Source organism: Erithacus rubecula (genome assembly GCF_903797595.1).
Source record: "Erithacus rubecula genome assembly, chromosome: 13".
Classification (NCBI taxonomy): domain Eukaryota; kingdom Metazoa; phylum Chordata; class Aves; order Passeriformes; family Muscicapidae; genus Erithacus; species Erithacus rubecula.
Genome location: NC_136665.1, coordinates 17,999,379 through 18,022,159, shown reverse-complemented (window position 1 = coordinate 18,022,159; position 22,781 = coordinate 17,999,379). Strand labels below are relative to the sequence as shown.

Sequence of the window (22,781 nt, the reverse complement as noted above, 5' to 3'; positions counted from 1 at the left end):
TAAGCAAGCATTAAAACACACAAAGACACTATTAATCCTTTATATTTTTATCCTAACAAGAAAAATCTCAAAAAATTACATATTAAACATGAAGCTTTCCTTCATGAAGACAAAATTCTCCTTGACTTTCTGTAGCCCCGAAAGACCAGAAGTCTTAAGGAACAACTGAAATCTTATTTTACATACAAACACCCCTTGTGTTTCTGATGCTCCAGGCTGCCTGGAAAATCCTGGAACACATCATCCTTCCAACCTCACTGCTGCAGCTGGACCAAACCAGGCCATGCCCAGCAAGGAGGTGGCCACAAAATCCCCAAACCCAGTGAAGTTCTGTCCTTGGGGACCTGCCGGACTGAAGAGCAGATTTCCCTAATGCATCCTTGGCTTTCACTGTGGGGACAGAAGGAGGAGACACAGGGGACTTTTGGGGTCTGATTGTGATACCCTAAGATTTCAGCTTTTATATTTTTCAAATCCTGCACTGTTTTAGTGTAAAACTCTAAATTCCATATTCAGTGCTGGCTACTGTTCTCTTGTTTTGGTCACACACAAAAATTCCTCTCCAGACCTGGGAATCAAGGACTGTCTAAGACACAGAAAGATGTAAAGAAAAGTGAGCTGGGGAGAGCCAATTTGGGGTAAATGACTCCATTACCTGAAGCTGTAACTGGAGGATTAACCCCTGATATGTAAATGAACCAAACTTATAATTGTCTGAAAAACTTGTGACCATTGTCCAGCTTGGGTGTCCATCCTTGGAGGCTTCTGACTGCCCAAGGAGCACCTATCAAAACCTTCAATAAATTCCCATTTTATTCTCCCAATCTTGTCTAGCCCCTGCCCAAGGCATCATCTCCTGGCCACCCAGATGGGACAGCAAAAACCAATTCCCTACAAAGGCTACCTAGAACAGAGCAAGGAGCTTTTCTCATCAAAATCCAACCCCAAAAACGAGTTAATAAAGCAGGAAATAAACCCCAGCAAGATTGTTGAGAGAGGCAGGGCACACATGTGCATGCACTGCTGCCTGGGGGGCTCAGCCCACACTCACAGCGAGAAACCTTCAGCGTCATGGGCATTTTCTGCACGATGGTCCTGAGCCTGGGGAAAGCTGCAAAGCAGCAATAGTCACTCCTGCTGTCACTCTCCTCCACGTTGGCAAAGTAGAGATCCCCCTTCAGGCTCATGGAGACCCTCTCGTCCTGTGGGATGTGCTGCAGATCTGGCAAGGGAAAGGAATTGTGAGGTGGGATGGTCCCAGTGTGGGAAACCTTCCAGATACTGACAGAGGATGAAACTCTGAAGCAGGAAAGCTGGGAAATCCAGCCACAGTGGGTTAGTTACTAATATTCAGTATACAAGTGGTAAAAAATATTTTTTGTATAAAAAATGTAGCTATATAACTGATAAAGAAAAATTGGTAATTAGAAAACAGAATTAATTTGCTATTAAAAATTCCCGCAGAACACGAACGTTGCAGAATAAAAGGACAGAAACCCACAAAGAACTAATTATATAAACCTGGGGATTGTTTTTCCCTTGGTATCATGAATCAATCATCAATTTATGGAAAGAGGAAAATGATGATTAGAAATAACATATTGACATGTGATATCCTATCTCCTCATCACTGTGAGACTCACCAATATATACATTATTTGATATCTCATATTTAATGACATGCTGTGTCAATTCACTCAACAATTCAACTTTGGGTCATGTAAAACCAGATCTCCATCCTCCATTTTTAAATTTTGTGCTTCAATATCCAGATATTTCTCCCAAGCACTTGCACAACTGTAATTCCTATCCATGATGACTCTGCAATGAAACTGCTCTGAAATACTTTGAGCCCCCTGGTATGAATTGTGCAAAAACCATTTACTCACCAATGTTCATCCAGTAGATGTGCAAAGGGGGGATGCCTTTTGGGGGGTTGCAGTGCAGGATCACAGAATCTCCATGCTCCACTTCCAGAGGCTCGATTTTCTCTTTGGGGAATTTTGGTACACCTGCACAAAAAAGCAAAGAAGTTCCTCTTTTACTGGTACCTTTTGAAATTTTGCCTTTTGCTTTCCCCTTGATACAGTTTTAATAAAATATTTACCTTTATATCATCCTTTGCATTCTCTGCCTTTAATACTGACTTTAATTTACACAGAGGCACAGAGCAATGATGAGTTTTACTCAGGGCAGGAAATCCCTGTGTTCTGGGACACTCAGAATAGGAATCCTTTCATTCACAGAGTTCTTGGAGCATCCTATCCAAATCCAGGCACTGAATGGGGATGTTTAACACTTGTTTGTGATGTCCTGTGCTTTGCTTTGGCTTCATTTTAACACAGTTCCTTTCACACACTTTCTTTAGCTCCTTTGTGCTGTCTGGAAGGGACCACTCAAGGCCACAGGGTCCCCAAGGACAAGCCAGGCACAGAGGGCTGAGCACTGACAGAGCCCCAGCTGCTCCCAGGAGATCAGAAACCAGCCTGGGAGCGTGGAATGCTCTGGAAAGCTTGGACAAAACACAGTTCTCAAGGTTCTGCAAGTCCCTGCAGGTGGGGACAGACCCCAGGCTCGTGGCTGGAGTTGTCCCAGCTCCATCTCCAGGAGCAGAGGGAGGATGCTGTGGAGCCTCTGTTGCCTCCTCAGGCATTGAATCCAGCTATGGATTCCTGCAGGCTCAGGGTGCAGGGACAGGCACAGAGCTCCAGGGCTGCTCTAGCTGGGCTTCAACACAAATCCAATTGAATGGATCAATGTCTCATCAGCCACAACACCTGATGCCAGCACTTTGTTCAAAACCTGATCCATGCTTAGCACACCTGGGCAAATCTGAATGCCCAAAATGCCACTGGAGCTGATGGGAAAATGGGGAGCAGAGCTGGAGCCCACCCCAGACCAAAGGAGGCTCAGCTGGGAGATGATCACAGAGAAACCAGCCTGCAAAATGGAACCACTCCTAGAAGGAACCCAGCTAAGGCAGTTTCAGGGCTGACATCACCTCCTGCTTTCATTGCAGGCAAGTCCAAACTGGCCAGAGTTTCACTTCAGAGCAGCAACAGGCAGCAAAACCAGCAGCAATTAAACAGCAAAGGATGGAGAAGGTCCTGGCTGTGCATAGTGGCACAGCAAACATGAGCTCCAGGTTGTGACAGGGAGCTCTGAGAGCAGCTCCACACCTCCAGACATCAGTGGGCCAGCAGGGAAATCTGCAACATCACAGTGCAGGAAAGGAGAGGGGGAGAAAAGCAGGGACAGGACTCTGAGGACACTTCACACTTCCCAGCATTAGCAAACATGAAAAGCAGCAATCACTCCAGTGCTGATTGCCTGAATGCAGACTCTGCAGAGATTTTATCTCCAGGAGGGTTATTAATAGGTTAGGAATTCTTAGGAGAGGCAAAATGCAGCTAATGAGCATCACCCACCCTGTAGGTGAAATTTCAGGTAAAAAAAAGAGCTGCATATTCATATCAGCTTCATATTCATATCCAGTACCTCCAGTAACCTGCACTCTTCCAGCCCTGGGAAATACATCTGCTGACTGCAGAGCTGGAATATTTTCCAGCAAGAAAAAGCCAATTTCTTGATCTAAAGCTTATTTATTCCCCAAAGCACATCACTCACAGCAGAACTTTAAATAAGCTGGATCAGGTGAAGTATAAGGGATTTCTGACCAAACTAATGAGATCAGCAAATGAACTAATATGGGATCACTTATTTAGGACATTGGAACCCCTTGTTCAAAGCCATTTTTTGCCTCATTGAGCAGAACTAAATCTGGATTTCTGATATCTCAGCCATAACCACTGGGTTTCTCGGTGAATTTCTGTGGCCAGTAATTACAGAATTATACAGAAATTTACTGAGTCCCACCAGGAGACAGTGACAAGCCACAGCCCTGGTGTCATTAGCTGGCAGCACAGATATTCATCTCCAACATGGGGCCCAGATGTTGGCAGCTGGACTTCACTGGGGGAAGCAGCAATTTGACCCCCAGTGTCCTCCACCTCCAACAAATCCTTGCACCACAGCTGATCAGGGCACTTGGGTCTTTCCATGCTGTTTTTCTTTTTGCTTAGTTCACCACGAAAAGCATTGAAAAACTTTTGATTTTTCATCCCCAACATTTGAATGGGTTAATCCTTGAAGCTTTACAAGAGATGAAAACTCATGATAAATTCCTGAGCCAAAACTTCTGACAAGTATAATTTTTTTTTTGCTGGGGTCCCACTGGTCTCAAAGACTAGAAAAAAATAGCTGCTTCTGAATTCAGATTTATTAAAAATAAAAAGCTTCTGTCACATTAGACTTTGCCTTTTGCACATCAATCTTCAGGACATCTCTGCAGGCAATATTTTGATTTTTTTTTGCAGATCTCCTGCAAAAACTAGAGGATATTCCAGAATCAATCACCACTGACTTGTGGCCAATCACAGAAACTATCTGAGCTGAATTAAAGCTCCACAGCACCACACAAAATAAATTGTGCCATGGAAGTGTTTCATGTTGTGTGAAGGTCTCAGTGCAGCACACAGCCCTGGAAAATGCAGCTGATGTCTCTGTAAGGTCATAATTCCATGGAAACACAAGGATGGGATGAGAGGGGCAGAGAATCCAGCTCTGGGTGCTGCTCCCCACATTCCCACAGCACAGGGATTTCTGAAAAAGTCCAGGAGGGCTCTGACCACACTCAGATAATGGGGTGAGAGTGGAACAGCCATGGGGAAGAAGGAAACCTGCCCTCTCAACTCCACCTTTGGAGAATCTCCTAAAATCCCACTGGGACACCTCTTCAAATATTCCTGGGAAAGGCTTCACTGACCAAGGGGTTTTTTTTTCCTGTCAATGCTACACTCAAAAACCAGAATTGAATTGCTCTGACAGTCTGTGAACCATGGAAATGGAAGATTATCAGTGGCCAGGGTCATTTGTGCAAGGAGCCAGGATCTGCTTAATCCCTGGGGTGACTCAAAGTTTAATGACTGAGCTGTGCTTGAGACCAGGCTGAAGCACCACTGGCAAATTTGGGGGGCTGGGAGAAAATCCAGAAAGGAGCCTGAGTCTCTCCTTATCCCTTCAGAAAATGCAATTTCTCTACTTAAGCAAACAGGAGGGTGAACAATACAGTGCAATAAAAGGCTTAATTTGATTTAGCAAATCAGAAAAGCAGCAAGCAGAGCTGGGAACTCCAGTCCCCAGCATTGTTCTAGATTTACTCAGGAATCCATTTAGGACATCTTGTCCTACAGCTCAATTTTTGTCCTACTGCTAATTACAGTGACTTCACACCAAAACTGTATCAATTATGGCAATTAATTCCAGTTTCTGTGAGAATGGAGCCCAGTCCATAGGATATTTTACATGTTTTGGGGTCAAGTGTTGAGAAAATTGAACAAAGGAAAAGCATTTCTCCAGGTAACTTGTCCTTGAGATCCCTGTTTCTTGTTTCTACCCATACCAGGTGTAAAATGGGAGTGAATTCAGGATGGTAATTCAGCAATTAGCAAATACATTGTGAAATTATTGTAGAAAAGCATCACTGAAACCCAGGTCTGGTTTTGTAACCTTCCCTGTGGATTCTACTGAAGATGTGCTGGAATAAAGGAGAGCTTAACCTGATCCATCCTAGACAGTTCCATATTTTTCCTTGCAAATAATTCCTTAAAGAATGTAAAAGTGAGGCAAAGCTGAAAAAATAAAATTTTCTATAACCTCAAAATTTCCAGCTCCTTAGACACTTAAATTAGTTTTTAATTATGAATTTTCACACAGATCTGTATCCTGTACAGCAAACAGCCCAACATTTTAAGAAATCTCAACCCTAACTTGCAGTCCCTGATGTTGAGCTGCACTGACTGAAGTTTGGGAAGTTTCCAGGGCTCATCTCTGTGCCTCAATTGATATTCTGATCCATGGAGCAGCAGCAGTAGTTAAATCTGTAATTTCCATTGCAGCCTTTGAACTGTTTATGAGATATGACCCTGCTTGTTTATGGATTTTTTAATTGCTGCCTTAAATTGAGAAAGTTAGCAAGGCCTGGCTGTCAGGAAGAGCGTGGCTGGGGCTCCAGTCTCTCCTGAGGATGTGGAATCAGTGACAGCTTTTTTTTCTGTGTAAATCTCTGTTATCATCTTCAAACTGATGGCCACAGGCAGGAATCAGAGTGAGCCCAATGATTTAAGTGGTCAGAAAAGCTGCCATAGGTGCAGGTAACTGGCTTAGGAGGTAAAAGGGTTAAATTTCACTCCCATCACAAAGTCTGAGTGAATTGTTCTCTTTTCTCTTATATAAAGCTACACCAAAGCCTTCACAAAACTGAGACCTCCTACTTCACTATCAGCTCAGTATCTTTGACTGATTTCAGGATGTTCACACAGTGTTTGAATATTAACTCAGCTCTGGCTTTCTCTGGGAATTCTTGCACTAGCATCACTGGCAGAGCACAGCCTGCCACAGGAAAATTTTACATTCAGCCAATATTTCCATCTTCAGGTCTCTGGTCTTTTGGAGCAGCAGCTTTAGAAATACCAAGCATAAATCTTAACTCAGTCTGCCATGAAGAGTCTTTTACAGCACAGTTAATTAAAGAAGTTTAAATTGTACTTCTTCTCCTTCCCCTGGCATTGGGCCTGCTCACTAATTCAAGCAGCAGATTCCCGAAATGCTGGAGGAGGGGAGCTGAAGTCTGTGTTCTCACCATTTAAATTCATCTTCCTGCTGAATGTATCTTGTAACAATCTGGCCTTTGTTGGTGCTGCAAACACATCGAGATCCTCTGAGCCCATTCTTCCCCCTCTCCTCAATGTCATCCTACATAGGGGAGGTGGGGTATTTCCATTATGTAGGTGAGATTTAATGATCATTTCTGCTGACATTTCTATTGCTTCCCTGGAATGACTACTGTGAGTAAACAGTCTTTTGTTCTCCTTTTCAGCAGCAGCCTCACAGACCCAGTATTCTGCTTCTGCAGTGGAAATGTAATTTATGGAAGAAACTGCCCTGCTCTGCCTCTCTGGGGTTTTCTCCCCTTCCCTGGCACAGTGACTTTGCCAAGGAGTTTTACATCTGACATGAATGCAGCTGGCACAGCCCTGCCACCTCTGCACCAGGATCAGGAATGCAGGGGGTGATCTCACATGTACCAGCCCCTGCTCCAAAACCTGGGGCTGAATGGGGGTAATTTATCCCCAGCCCCTCTGTGGCAGCCCCTGATTTACAGCAGGTCTATGCACCAGCAGCTCTTTCACTGCAGAACACTTGTAGAGCATCCAGCACTTTAGAAAATCAAAGGTGCCTTCTACTCCTCTCTGAATCCTGATTTAATTTGCAGCTTCTACACTGCACCCATAAATGAAAGAACTGATGGCAGAAGAGTTCTAATAACAGCAAATGTGCTTTAAAAGATGTGACTTGGATAAATCTCTCTAATACATTATCTGTACCACGGTTTTTATTTTTGCTGGGTTTAGGACTTTGCATATATTAGCACTAAAATTCCTCTTGCTTTTGATAACAACCATATTTGTAACCTCTCCATAAATTTGTTGTCATCCACTCCCAATATATTTAATAACTACTTAAGCTACTTCAGACCGTTTTTCATTAAAAGCAAAAAATTTCTTCTCTGAACACTGATTCAATAATCACAAATACAGACAACTACTGCTTTTCCACCTTAACCATCTTTTTCAGTTCAGTAGCAATGCAGTAGCAGAATATTCTGCTGCTGGAGATACAAACATGACACTGAGCACTTTAACTCCTCTCAAATGTAATCAGTTTGAGATATTTTAAAGAGAAGTTGTATGAACCCCCTGCCCTGGGCAGACTCCAAAGTGAAAAGTTATGTCCTGAAGTTGAACTGCATCACTCTCCTGTCCCTGCCTGAAACTCCAGCCCTGCCCTACCTGTGGAGCCAACAGTTCAATAAACCTCAGCTTACTGTGCTAAAGCTTCCTGCAATTCTCCTCTGCTCTAGAAAACCCTTCCCTTAAAACAGCTGCAAGCTGGTGGAGACTAAACCACAGAGCAACACCTGGAATCCTGCTAATTCCTCCCTGGCATCAGGGATTACTGTGCAGCACATTACAACATGAAACTGATTTCCCAAGGGAAAAAAAGAAATCCATAAATCTGGACAAAAGGAAAATGAAACAAGTCTTTCATGAGGAGCACTCATAAAATCCATTTACATGGCATCCTCAGAGCTCCCTCCCTGCCCTTGCAATGTCTTGTTCTCACAGCACCACGACTCTCACAGCCCTGGCCATGCCTTGAATGCTTCTCAGCATTATTTCCTGTGCTGAAGACAGGACAAAAATGTTTATTCACGTTTCTCATAGCTCATTTCATCTGCCCTGATCTGCCAGCAGTGTCTTTGTACAAGAGCAGCCACCTCCTGTCACCGTGGGGCTGAGAAGGCTGTGGGTGCATCCCCTGCCATGGATTCCACCTGAGCATGGAGCTGTCAGACATTTGATAACAAAATACTGCAGGAGCTTGGAAATGCAGGATCTAATCTGGAAAAATCCACTGCACTGCTGCTTCTCTCCATCTCTGCCACTGAACTGCATCATAAAACCTGCTTCAGGTTCTCACCCTGCTCCACCATGGAGCTGGGGAAGTTTCTTGTCCTTTCTATTCCCACTGGGAAGATTCTGCTTCTGATTTTCCTCTTCTCATTTTGTGTGTTTCAATCCTGAATTTAGAACCAAAATGACTGCTCATATTCCAAACTACAGGTGATTCCATGATTGGTACAAACCATTGTTTCAGTTTTGGGACATGGTTGAATGTTGAACCTGGCTGGGCTGGGTTAAGGAATGGACTCAATGATTTTAAAACTCTTTGCCAATCCTGTGATTCTTTGATTCTATCCATAAATTTCATCCCACTTCTACAAACCTGGTCCTTAATCCCTCATTTCCCCCTCTGCTTTTCCTCCGTGCTAACAGTGGAAGCACAAATTTCTAGGATCAGTAATTTTCCCTGCTTTATTTTTAAGCTTGTTTTCCATTCACTTCCAGGGCTTTATTCTTCTCTCCATCAGTATTTATCCCAAATTCTGAACGCTGCTGACATCAGATTAATGAACTCACAGCTGATCAAATCACTTCCCCTGGAGCTTTCAAACATTTGCATCCAGTGCCATTCTGCAGTAACAACCTGTGGGAGTTGATAGTTCAGTGGTCTGAAATCCTACATCCAGATTTGGTTTCTGTCCTCAAAACCAGGAATTAAATTAAATCATTCTAAGGAGAAAATATTACTTTTTTTCCTTACATGTTCACTGAACAGCAAACAACTCACCTTTTACCATGCACCACCTCAGTGAGCAGTTCTTTCCCATTTACTTTGAGGAAAAACAGTTCTCATTTAATAATAAAAGCAATAATTACGAATTCAAACCAAAAGCAAAGCCCTTACTTGGAACAATCAGCTCAATTTCCTCTGACATGGCAGTGCCCAGCAGGTTGGATGCAAAGCAACGATATCTCCCCTGGAAATTGTTGATGATTCCTCTGTTTTGGATCACAAAAGTTCCAGAGTTGTTTGATGTAACTATCCTCGGGTCAGATGACAAATCAAATGGTTTTCCATCCTTAGTCCAGTTAAAGCTGGAAAATAACAGAAATGTTACAGTGGGCAGGCACCAGGACAGCATTTTGGTATTAACCAGGGGTAAATGTGGGAGCAGGAGGGTTTTATCAAAATAAAAGGAAAAACTGGATGTAAGAGGAGAATGACAGAATGACAGAATGACAGAATGACAGAATGACAGAATGACCACTGTGCTCCTCTCCTCGTGCTGCACATCTCTCCTTCCTCACACTCTGCTTCTGGCCATGGCTGTGACCTGAGCCCAGAGCTTGGAGCAAGGACAGTGATCACAGAGCACCTGGGAAAGGCACCTGGAGCTCTGCAAGGGCTGTGGTGGGATTGCTGCTCTGGAAAGATCCACAGGAGCTTCTCCCACCCTCCACCATGGCTGAACCAGAAGAAATGAGATGATTCCATTGAGCTTCTCCTTGCCGTGGAACCACTTGTAGTTTGGTGTTTCTTGGAGATTTTGATGAATGCTGAGGGAATTGTCACAGCTCCTGTGCAATTCTCAGATGCATTGAAATTTGCCTAAACTGATTTTCCAGCCAGCTGGAAATTACAGTGTATTTAATGGTAGGTGTACCTTTCTCTTTTTTTTATTTCAAGAGAAAAAATAATGCCAACAAAACTGTTTGGGCACTTAACTGGTCTTGGCAAAACTACCTTGCTCCAGGATGGAAAGGGGATATGGGATCCTTGCTCCAGGATGGAGGGAATATGGGATCCCCCCACCTAACAGGCAGTGCCACATCATTTAAATATACCAGGAAATTTTTCATTGATGCACTCACAATCAGTGGAATAAAGGGAATTTGTTATCATGGTACAAATCCCTATGTGGAGCTCAATTAAAAATTACCAAATTGTCTTCATCTAAATAAAAGAATGCCTTTTAAATTTTAAATTGTATTGCCAAGAATGGAGAAGGGAAGGATTAAAGAGAAAAAAATATATTCAAACCAGTTATTAATTGAGCCCAAGCAGCATTGAGTGGTGAAAGCCTCAGGAGGAGTTTTTACTGGGTTATTATTGCACTCTTGTTAATCACATTTTCATTCAAAATGTTTCTCTCTTCCACACTGGTGTAAAATGCAGAGAACTTATCTTTGGATATTTACCTGAATTGCTCCTTTTGTGTGTATCTGTACCATCACCAAGGCCCTGCTGATATTATGTGCAGGCAAGGTATCTGACAAAATGCACTTGTGGTGTTTGAATACACAGTTTAATGTGTTTGGGGTTTTTAGGGTTGCAGTGGAAGAGGCAGAGGAACAGCTGGGCCCCTTTGATTTCACAGCTCACCTTTTGCAGCATAACCCAGACAAGATTTTTTTTTAAACCACGGGGTGAATTCGACACATGCCAGAGAAATGAAACATCCCCCAGCAAGGAAAACCACGTTGGCATTTATTCACAGGGTGAGGGGAAGTGATGGAGCAACAAAAGCTGAATGGCCTGAATGGAAAACCAGCCCTTAACCTCAGTGAGGATGATGAGCAGCAGCTCCTGACAGACACAGCAATGTTGGCAAAGGTTAAAAGCAGATTCAGCTTCTGTTTGCTTCTCCAAGCACTACTCACCTGGGCTGGGGGTTTCCTCTGGCTTCACATTTGATGGTGAAGTCCTCATCAAAGGGGTAGGCAACCTGGGTGTGGGATTGCTCTGTGATTGTTGGAAGCTGGGCAACTGAACACAAAGAGGAATTGGGTTAAAACATCATTCCAGCCAAACTGGGCTCCCCTTGAGTGGAGAGGAACGATGGCAGGATTGGGTTATTCCTGCAGAAATAGGGAAGAAGGGGATCATCACCTGCCTGGCAGGGACAATAAATCCCCTCTGACTCCTGTCACTGCCTCAGGGAGCAGAGAAAGAGCTGGCAGAGGGGCAGTGCCCACCCTCACCCCCTCCAAACCCACCCAGGGCAGAGCTGGGACCGCCCCAGAGCCAGAGCCAAAGCAGGAGGCTGTGCCCTGGCAAATTCACTCCTGGGTGAAGTCAGCAAGTGGATTTAATCCAGACACAGATGCACACACATGAAGCAGCAAACTGCTGCCATCATCCTGGCTAAAAGTGCCAGGAAATCCAGGGACTGCAAGGCTGGTTTAGTGTCTGCCCCAGGCTGCAGCTGCGTGGTCACGCACAGAGGCTGCACTAAATTCTCCTTTCTTCTCAGGGAATTAAATGTTACAAAAGCCTGTGTAACAGAGGAAGGAGGATGCTCCCTGCAGTGCAGCTGGGATAATAGGATCACCCCATTGTTACTAACAGCCAGAAAGAGAATTAAAATGATCTTTGGGTGCTGCTTTAAGTCCAGGGAGCTCCGAGCTGGAGTGAAATGCAGTGTCTGGTCACACCACGTGGCACTTCCAAACCCACCAGCTCCACTGATCTGAAATAAATTTTTATTACAATATAAAATGCTTCATTACAGCTAATTAAGGGGTAGGTGGTTCCCTGGGGTAGGTTCATAAAAAGCAGTGGATGCCCAGAGAGTTTGCCCTGTGCTTCACAGTCATAGCTCCACTTTGGCTTTATTGAAACACAAGGAGCCACTGCAGCTCCTTCCTGCAAAAAAAAAAAAACCCGAAACATCTATTCCCAATGCAAATTGGGGCAGTTTTACAAAAATATCCTATAAACCTGCTTGGCTGAATTCCTCTTTGCAGCCAGGGCTATTGGCAGGCTCCAGAGTGCTAAGAGCTCATGGTAGATCCACAGGATCCTGAAATTGGCCCATATCCTACTCTGAGACCCTGAAAAGAGCCTACATTTATTATTCCTTAGGTTTACTTATTTTTCCCCACCATAATTCATAAATGCTAATATTGGTGAGTTATGCTTTGTTTTTTTTGGGTTTTTTTTTGCAACCAAAACAACAAAGCAAAATGCAGTTTTCAACCCTCCTGGCCCATTTTATGTCTGAAAAATGCAAAGCTCAGGAGGTCTGGGCTGTGCTCCAGACAGAGGGGTCCTCTGGCTTCCCTTGGATTTCTCCCTGTGAGCCTCATCCTGTATTTTACACATGTCCTGGGAGCTCATGATCCGTGTAAAACAAGCAGTTTGAATTCATCCCAGCTGGTGGGGGATGCAGGAGCTGCTCCCTGGGGCAGGACACAGAGTGTGAAATCCTTCCCTGGGGACCAACATTTGCTCTGAGACATCCACCTGCTCCCTTCCCTGCTGGAATGGCAGCTTGCACCACAAGGAAGGAGGGATGTATGCACATCAAATGAGCTTCAGGGGGATTCAGAGCCAAAAATGAGGAACTGAAATGAAGGACAAACCCAATTTCTCAGAGCTAAACCTTGTGTTGGATGGCAAACACCAGAGAGATGTTGTTAGACAACTTTAGTGCTCCATTTAAGCAGGCTCAAACAGGAGCTTAGTTTTTGATCAGACCTGAATTTCCCAAAGGCCACATTGTGGCGAGATTAAACTCCAAATGGAACACAACTGGAAAGGAGGATTTAATATTTTTTCCTTCAGGGCTAGCTGCAAAGGAATACCAAACAAAACAGCAAATAGCTCCAACTCACCTGATAATGGTATTTCAATAGCTGCTGCCAAACTCAATACAAAGAAGAACAGGCATATGGTGATGCCTTTTGTGCTTAATAGCATCTCCATCACTCTTCTGTAAACAAGGAGTCCAAACAGAATGAGAGATACCTTATGCTTCCACTCACTGTTGCTTCAAATCAGGCACAGGGATGTGAAAGTGGAGTCTGGTGAGGAGAACAAACACAATATTAGCCTGCAACATCAACCTGGGTCTGACAAGGTTATGAAATTAAAGTAACATTTCAGGTTTGCTGCTAAATTGCACTAAATGGTCCATTTTCCTCTAGCCCCATCCCATGGCTTCAAGAACCTCTGTTTAAATTCTAACAACAACAGAAAAAAAAAAAAACTACATGCACAAAAGTACAACTATATTGTAGCACAGAAGTATAATTGTTTTTTTTTTGCTGCTTGGCAATTAAAAGTAGGGATGGTTTAGAATATGGTGTATTTGTAATCATTCCAGTTCATGAATTTTTCTAATGAGACTTGTGTAAGTTGGAAAGTAATGTAACAGATCTAATGAGAGAAATTTGGTACACTAATGACCTTGTTCATAAATCTCATCTGTCTTTTATCTTTCATTTATGCTCAAAGAAGGACACAATCTCATTTAGTTCATTATTAGGAACCAGAAGATGAAACCTTTGCTTTTCCCCCACAGTCCCAGAACTGCTCTACGAGGGTTTTACACATTCCATTAGACATCCTCAGCTTCTGAACTACAAGGCAAAAATGCTGTGCAGCTGCAGAAAGGAGACAGATACAGCTCTAATGAGCATTTAAGTGAAATTCACAGAGAAATAAAGAAGAGAATTCGGATTTAGGTGAAAAATCAGGAAGAAATTTCTCCCTGAGAGGGTACAGGGTGCCCAGAGCACCCTGAAAATGCCCAAGGCAGGTTGGACACTGGGGTTGGAGCAGCCTGGGGAAGGTGTCCCTGCCACACCAGGGGTGGGGGATGATGATTTTTTTTTTTTTTAAGACCCTTCCAATCCAAAGCATTTTGAGATTTTGTGATTCTGCAAAAGTAGGTGCAAGGAGGATTCCAGTCCCCAACTTCATCCACAGTACCTGAGTGAATTATCAACCAGCACAAACTGTTGATAATTAAATTAAATTAATAAATTTACCTGGGCACCCTCAGACATCAGCCTCAGGAGAATTCAGACCTGGGTTGTCAGGATAACTCTGAAAAAACACTTTTGAAGAGGAGGCAGCCCAGCCTGGCAGGGGCTGGCCAGTTCTCTCCCTGCCTGGCTCAGCCTGCCTCACACACAGCTCTTGTATCTTTGCACATCCCAGCCCGTTAATCCAGGGATCAGGAAAGCAATCCTGGGATCACAGGAGCAGTTGGCATGCAGGGACAGCAGGAGGTGGCCCTGTGGATGGATGTGCTTGCCCAGCACAGCTGAGCAGAGGCAGGGCTCAGCCACACTGCCCACACCCTCCAGCCCACGGGGGTTTCTCCCCATGGCTGCTTTTCCCTACAAACACAGATTTTCCTTTCCCCCAGCACATTCCCTCTCACACCAATTCCATGATGAGCTTGTGCTGCTTATCCTCCCTCCAGGGTGAGTTCTGTCCACAGAAACTTCCTGCAAGTTCACATCTGGGAGACCAAAATCCCCAGCTGAGGATTGAAATTGGCCAACGAGGGGCAAGCCACAGACACTGTAATCACATAAGCCTCATTTGTTCAGAAATCAGGCTAAAAACCAGATGTCTTTTAAGTATCTTAGGCCCTGAGTATCTGCTGATGGAAGAAGCTGAGTAATCAGCTTAGTGCCCCTCTCTGCAGAAGGGCACTGGAGGGGACAGGACAGGGGACAGGCTCAGTGTAAATCAGCCAGAGTCACACAGCACCAGCAGTGCTGCTTGTGGCAGGGCACATCCCCTCAGTCTGAGCTCTCCTGGCTCTGGCTTAGAGCAGTGCAGCTTTCCAAAGTGCTGTGTGACAGCACAGGGGACACAGGACAGGCAGCAGCCCCAGCCAGAGCCACCTGATGGCTGCTGTCACTGCAGGAGGGGGCTGGCCCTGCTCACCTGCCCCTGGCACACGCTCAGCCCCAGATCTGTGTCACTGGCAGGGAAACAGATGCTCTGACAGAAAACCCCCTGCATGCAGAATTGCAATTTAGGCTCATAAAAAGCCAGGCAAGCCTGGCTGCCTGCAGATGGTGTGTTGGTGGCAGCGAGAGGCTCCTCTCCCCATCTGCTGACAGCTCTGGGGACAGGAGCAGGCAGGTCAGGGTGGCAGCCAGAGGCAGGGCAGCTGGGATTGCAGCAGCTCTGCAGCCTGCTGAGGTCACAGCAACTTCTGCTTCAGATGAGTGTCACAAAACACTGCATAAATTCAGATTAAATCCAAGAAAAAAGCAAGAGCATTGCTTGATTCCTTAACCAAACCAATTAGCTCACGCCTTATTTTTTTTTGTTCTTATTTTTTTTAATGAAGTGCCAGAGCAAAGCTGCAGTGTTCCAAGTAGGCAGGATATCCTTCACCATGTGGAACAGCCTGGCTTGCCTCTGCAGGCTGCTGTAATTAGCTGGTCTGTCTAGCACCTCACTCCTGTTCCCTGGCCTGAATACTAATGCAGCAGCAGCACTTGGAAACAGCCAGCACAGGGGCACCAGCAGGGATGGACCTGTGCACATCCACAGGTAATTCCACCTGGAGACCTCCCTGCAGCTGCAGGGACCTGGGCTGGTTCATCCCCTGGGGATTCCACAGGTGCAGTTCTGGAGTGATGTGAACAAAGCTCTCTGCAGAGATTTTCACCCTGTGACACCTCCCAGCAAGAGAAGCCTCCTGCCCCTGTGCCTGTTGGCAATTTCCTGGCTGTGGCAGTGCTTAGGGAATGCCAACACCTCCCTCTGTGCCCCACTCACTGTCCTGTTCTGGGCACATCCTCCCTGCACACACCTGGGCCCAGCTCTTCACCTTTTTAAGGTGACTTTCAGGCAGGGCTGCCAAGCTTTAGGTGTTTAGGATGCCTGTCACACCTTTAGCTGTCCCACCAGGTCTCAGGTGAAACTGCAGAGATCCTGATTAAATCTCCTCTCACTTCCAGCATCCCAAACACCCTGAGTCCCTCTTTAATGAGCAACATCCCCCAGCCCATCCATGCTGGCTCCAGACACAGCCACACACCCAAACTGCAGGCAGCACAATCTCACTCCAGTGATGATTAAACTCCAAACCCAGACTTCTCAACCTGTGCCAGTTCCAGCAAATGAACAATTTCTCTGCCTCAGTAATTTGGAGATGACTGAGGGAGCTGTGCAGGCACTTGGCAGCCCTGGGCAGGTTTGGGTCTCGCTGCTGCCAAAGCTCAGCTCTGTCCTTGGGGTAGGAGAGTGATCCTGACTTTGGGAAAAACACCAGCCCTGCTCTCTGAGCTGGGTCAGGATCAGAGTCCTGCTTTCCACAGAATTACAGGTTGATTTGGGTTGGAAGGGCCTTAACAATGATCTTCCCATGGCAGGGACACCTCCCACTGTCCCAGGTGCTCCCAGCCCAGTGTCCAGCCTGGATTTGGACATTCCAGGGCTCCAGGGGCAGCCACAGCTGCTCTGGACACCTGTGCCAGGGCTGCCCACCCTCCCAGGGAACAATTCCTTCCCAAAATCCCATCCATCCCTGCCCTGTGTCAGTGGGAGCCATTCCCTGTGTCCTGTTCCTCCATCCCTTGTCCAAAATCCCTCTCCAGCCTTCTTGCGACCCCCTTTCAGGTACTTGAAAAAAATTACAGGGTCTCCCCAAGCCTTCTCTTTTTTTTTTTTTTTTTTTTTTTTTTTCCCAGGAATTCCACATCCTCCTTTGTTCTCAGGTGGACTCATTTGCACCAGGGATGGGGGTACCCAAGAAAACATTTCTTCTGCACAGCAAATGAACACGGATTGCTACAACAAATGTTACATCTGCAATCCCTCCTCTCCCTCCTTCCTTCCCCCTCCTTCTTCCCTTTCTCTCTTTCTATTTGCTTTTCTCTGCCTCAGGCTTAAGTCAAGTAATTTGAATTCACTGCAAATACTTATCTGTAGTTCCTTACCTGCAATTCATTATTTACTGTGCTGTTCAGTTAATAGTAAATACTGATTGCTCTAAGGACAGCTCATTTGTTTGTTTAATGAGCTGCCTTTAACTTACACTGAGCAAATCTTTCAAACTATCAGTATTTCCAAGGAGTTCCAGATTCTTTTATTATATCCCCTTGCTTCCAGAAGGATATTGTAAAAATATTGGACAACCAAACAAGAAAAAAAGATTAAATTTCCATTTATCTCATCAACCTAGTGAACAATTTTCCCTACATGTAATTACTGCATTAATATTGCTCACAAATAGTAGCAGGATGACAGCCAAAATTCCCAGATTACTGGTCTAACACTTCCAAGAGAAATTATAATGCCCTACTAAATATGGCATCAACCTCAGCTCTATGGTTCTCTCTTCAAATATTCCTTGTTTAAATCCTGCACAGCACAAATCTTGAGGAAAGTAATGGATCCCCACAGCTTAACACTGGTGCTAAGCTTTGGCTAAGCTTTTCATTAGCTAGAACCAGGTTTAATTTCTCAGTGACATGGTTGTTACAGGGCTGGTAAATATCTGTAATTAGAAATTGCAGTCTCCCATGTGGCCCCGGTTATGGAACAAGAGGAAAAAATCTCTGGGGAGAAAAAAAAATTCTTTCTGGTAGGAAAAAATAAAAGAGTTTGGAAAAGAGAGGGAATGTTCATGAGGACCCCACTTTAGTTCAGGTATCAATGTCACCCATTGTTTTCTCCTAAAAGCTTTTTGACATCCAGTGTCAGTACCAGGGAGAGGATAACCTTCACTTGACTCTTCTCCAATCACCTATTTTGGGATGTTGTCAGTTCTTTAAAAAGCAGCCCCTGATGCATATGCTGGGGGTGATTAAAATAATCACCCAAATCAGAAAGCTGCTCTTCCTTCCATGGCAGAGCATTTCCAAACACACTGCAGCACACAACAGGCACAGAGATATTTCTGTTCTGGATGCAATTCCACTCTCAGGAGGTTTGGTGAGAAAAATCCATACATTATTTATCATGCCAAGGACTTCATAAACACTATGGGACAGCAGATCTAAAGGAAAAGTTTTCAGTATAGTTACACAACTTCAGCATTATTTCACAAAATTTATGTGTTTCAACCATGATTGCAACCATTGCACCTTCCCAATTTTGTAATCTATCAGTCTTTCAGTTCCCAAACCTAAAAACCACTCTAAAAATGGAATTAATATAATTAAAAAAGAAATAGGTACGCAGGGCTGTAGCTCAGTGTAGCAGCAAAACATCCAATTAAATGAAGAGCACAATAGAATTCATTTCCCTGGGCCAAAGTTTTCAGGAATAAAGAAGGGATTTGGGAGGCAGCCTGCCAGGTCCTGGCTGTCTGGGACAGCAGGTCAGCTGTGGGCTGGGCAGGTGACAGATGGTGCTGTCCCCTGTCCTCTGGCTGTGACCAAGGGCTCAGTTTGGTACCTGTGCAAACTCAGCTTTTGGTGTTTCTGTTGCAGATTTACCCTGAGGAGCATCTTGGAACCCAAGGGTGTGAGCCCAGGAAGAGGCAGCCAGCAGCAGCTATCCATGCTCATAAACACTCCTATCAAATATTTATATCAAATATATATATCAAATACATAACAAACACTCCCTTATCTGCTTCCAGCAAAATCCTGAAGTGCAATGCCCTCAAGTCTCATCAGATCACACCCTGTGCTCTGAAATGGTTTAAAAGCCAGCAATAAATGATTTCTCCTGGTCACCCCTCTGCCCACATAATGCCCCAGCACCTGGGAGAGCTGATTTAATTGGTTTTTGTCCATCTGGCAGCTGAAGCACTGAGCACAAGGATCACATTTCTCAAAGCTTTGCGTGGTTTTTGCACACACACAGGGATGGAAAGCTGAAGAAATGTGATTTGTAACCTGCAAAGATGCTCAGGAGCCCAGGTTTGCCAGCCCCATCAGACCTGCTCTGCTGGAACCCCAAAATGCCTCTGAGCAGCACTTGCAATAAGAAATAAAAATAAAAAATAAAAAAAAGAAAATCCAGGTGGAGATCAATACCTGCTTCAGCCTCTTGATGGCCAAAGGAGTAACTGTGAGCTGTGCATGGGTTATTGCTGGTGATGGACAACTCATTAAACTTTAGTGATGCCATTAATGACAGGGCATTCCCAGTAAATTGGGATAACCAGCCATGATCCCACTCCTTCCAGCAGGAGCACACAAACCTGCAGCCACACTCCCTCCTTATGGAAGTTCTTAAATCTGTGAGTAAACTCCAACATCTGTATTGATCTGAAGAGAACAGCAGGGAAATGTGACACCAGGTGACCCCACAGTGGCTCTGAGGGAGAACAGAAATCCTCTGTCCTCCTGCCTGGGGAGTTTCTGGGCCAGATCTGCTCTTTAATAGCAACAGCCTCTCCTCCAGAAATTTAAGTAGTTTTTTCCTTTAATTAATTGCTTCCCTGCCCATCCTCATTGCACATAAAACTTCTTCTGCAGTTCATTTTTGGGCTGGGTTAACTGGGCAGCAGCTCTGAGCACTGGGCCACTACAGCAGCTCCTGTGACAGACAAATTTAGGTCTCTAGACACAATCTTTTCTTGAGTGGGAACTAATCCTTATTTTTACATTCATCTCCTTTAAGTCTTCTTCCAGTTCTACTGTGGCACCAACCTTTCTTTCAGGGGAAAATCTGGATTTAATGTAGTGTACTCAAGGTGTATGTACCACATCCTGCAGCACAAATTGCTTGTGGAGATGTTGTGCAGACTTCTGAGAAACCCACAAGTATTTAATTAGCAAGTTTCTAAGGTATTTAGAATGGAATTAAAAATACCATACTGGAATTGTAGACTGTATATTTCACTGCACTATAAAGTGTACTTTGCATAATTCCTGTACAAGTCACCATAAAATCAGGGTCTGCCTTTACAAATGCACATTTACAGATGCAAGAGCAGCCTAATCCCCCTACATGTGTCTGGTTTATCCCCTTCACCTGAAGCTCTGGCCACACATCATTACTTTTTCAACCAATGAAAAGACAGAAATTATTCCAGCACGAGGAGATAATGCTGTAGCAGAGGAATGTCATGACTACAAACACACAGTGACCACTGTCCTCCCTGCTGGTCACAAACCTGCCCAGACCTGAGCTTTGCACCTGGAAGCACAGCCTGCTAAAAATTCAACTGCTGTCTGAGGCTTTTGCCATTCTGCATTTCCTTGAGATGCTGCACCTCCTAAACGAGTTGAGCACATTTCTGGCTGAAGCTAGTTTTATATTAATTGGAATTTTCAGCAGCCATTAGCATTTCAGCTCATAGGTCAAGCATGAAGCAAAAGCAAAGAACAGCAGCAGGTGGGGTGGGTGATGGAGATGAGGCAGGCACAAAGGGAAGGGAAGGAAAAGGAAGGAGAGCAGGCTGCAGTTTGTGCCCAGATGAGACTGCCAACGACAGCCTCTGCCAGCAGAGGTGATGCAAATTCTCCAAAATTTCAGCACGAATTTGCAAAGGTGCCTGCTGCTTTTGCACATTCATCCTGCCTCTTTCAAAACACATAATAATGGGGAAAATCCTGAGCTTTCTCCTGCTAATACAAACAACCATGAGTTCCAGTAAAGCAGCTCCTCCTTGAAGCAGCCCTGCCTCACCTTGGAAGGCTCAGCACATGCCACAGCCACTCTGAGCCATCCCCCATCCTGCTGGGAGCACATCCTTGGCACAGCCAGGGCCAGGAGAGCTCTGCTGGCAGGGGAACGTGGGCAGGGATGTGCCCCTGGGCTGGTAATGGGGCTGTTCAGTCAGCAGAAAGCTCGGGGAGAACAGCACAGAACACACCACAAAGGCACAGCCCAGGGGATTCTGCCATGGGAGGAACCCTGCACTCTCTCAGGTGCTGAAGGAGGGGGAAAATTTACACACCTAGCCCCTGATGGGCTCCATGCCAGGCACAGGAACCATCCCAGTGCCAGGAAAATCACCTGGCAAAGGCAGAAACCACTGCAGGGCACTGAGGGCTCCACTTGGGGTTGGTGATTCTCAGTGTGGGTTTGTGTTTGCTGGAGAGCTCCCTGTGCTGGTAACGAGGTGAGAACAGAAACGGGGGAAAAAGGGATTTAACTGCAGATGAATCACCTCTACAAACAGCAGAAAACAGCTGTTATTCCCACTCAATCCATTGGGATAATTTTTTCCTGCTGCATCCCAGGCAGGTGATCTCAGTCATGATGTACAACACTGGCAATACTGCCAGGTATCAAAACCCCCAAATCTGAGCTCCCTCCTTCATCTGTGCCAGCAGAAATGCACACCCACAGAGCTTCCCTGCCTCAGGAACTCAGTGTGTTCCCAGGACCTCATACACAGAATCTTAAACCCCCCAAAAAACTGACCCCAAAACTGCAGCAGATCTCCTCCCTCAGTTTTACCCTGCATCCCAGCAGTGAAAATCACTGTGTTCCTAATTTAAATTGCAGCCAGTGACTCGTGACCACGAGGAGCTCACAGCAGAGATCAGCTCTTGCAGCTTTTCCTGCAGAATCTCCCCACACCTGCTTCTCCCAATAAGTCAAGGCCATTAAGCTTCCAACATTTTCTATGCTGCCAGAAATATAAGGGATTACTTAGTAAAATAAAAATAAACCAAGTGAAATGCAGTGATTTCACACAGACATTGCATGGAAGTGTTTAAGGGTACAGCACCCAGAGCTCTCTGAAATCCTGATGTGCCTGTCTGGACAGGGAGCAGCATCTCTCAGATTGGGAATCTTGGTCTGATTCCACAGGAGGATCCAGTGGGATTTACAGTCTGCCAAGGCTGTGCCACCACAGGAATTGGTTTGTGGCAATAATTGTAGGATTTGGGCCAGTTTGTGCATTAGGAATCTGAGGACCTGAGCAAACAGGATGGCATTAGAGGTGCATAATTCATCCTGATTCTGCATTTCCTACTTTCTTTGATTTCACCTAGAATCTACAACAATTTCCTTCTTCCATTAAGAACTTCACAGCTCAACAAAAGCCCCAATAAAGCTAAATAAAAACACACATTCAGCAGCCCAGCCCACCCAGGGGACACACTCTTGTTTCACCTGCATTTTTTAGGAGCTCATTCTAAAAAACTCATGAGGAAGATGGGAACAATTTTTTTTCCTCCAGGGAGGAAAGAGCTCAGAATCATACCAGGAGTGCCTGAGACATTCTCCTAAGTAGAATAATGCTGCAATTTATCTGGTCATCATTTTGTTCCTACAGCTTCTGTTAATGGAAATGTTTTTTGTCAAAGCTTTCAGGGAAATCAAGTTGTTGATAAGGTGAGGATTATTTCTGAGCACAGCAGCAATTTTCTGCACTTGCTCTGGTAGTTTTACCATTGTAAGGAAAAAGCATCATTCAAAACACTCCAAATACCAATGATTTTCTAGCTGCAACAGTTGCTTTTCTCCATTAATACCTTTTTTTTTTTTTTTTTTTTCCAAGGCACTAAATCAAAACATCCATCAAGCACACTGAAGACAGCTGGCTGACAATACATTGAATATATCTACTGTGGCTGTGAAAG

At 44.8% G+C, this 22,781-nt stretch overlaps 1 protein-coding gene and 1 long non-coding RNA gene across 3 annotated transcripts in view; one reads left to right on the top strand and one right to left on the bottom strand.

Annotated features, from left to right (window-relative positions):
• The window catches only part of LOC306807627, a 356,348-nt gene that overhangs the window by 231,212 nt on the left and 102,355 nt on the right, over positions 1-22,781 (top strand). The gene's annotated exons all lie outside the window — the stretch shown is intronic.
• CHL1 (cell adhesion molecule L1 like) overlaps positions 1-22,781 on the bottom strand; it is a 120,650-nt gene that overhangs the window by 40,146 nt on the left and 57,723 nt on the right. For both annotated transcript variants that reach the window (XM_079317334.1, XM_079317335.1), the window contains 5 exons: positions 13,143-13,331; positions 11,187-11,292; positions 9,430-9,620; positions 1,890-2,012; positions 1,052-1,222 (listed from right to left, as the gene is read on the bottom strand). In XM_079317334.1, coding sequence (XP_079173460.1) covers positions 1,052-1,222; positions 1,890-2,012; positions 9,430-9,620; positions 11,187-11,292; positions 13,143-13,233 — 682 coding nt within the window. In that variant the 5' untranslated portion in view covers positions 13,234-13,331. Of the gene's footprint in view, positions 1-1,051; positions 1,223-1,889; positions 2,013-9,429; positions 9,621-11,186; positions 11,293-13,142; positions 13,332-22,781 lie in introns of those variants that run through there.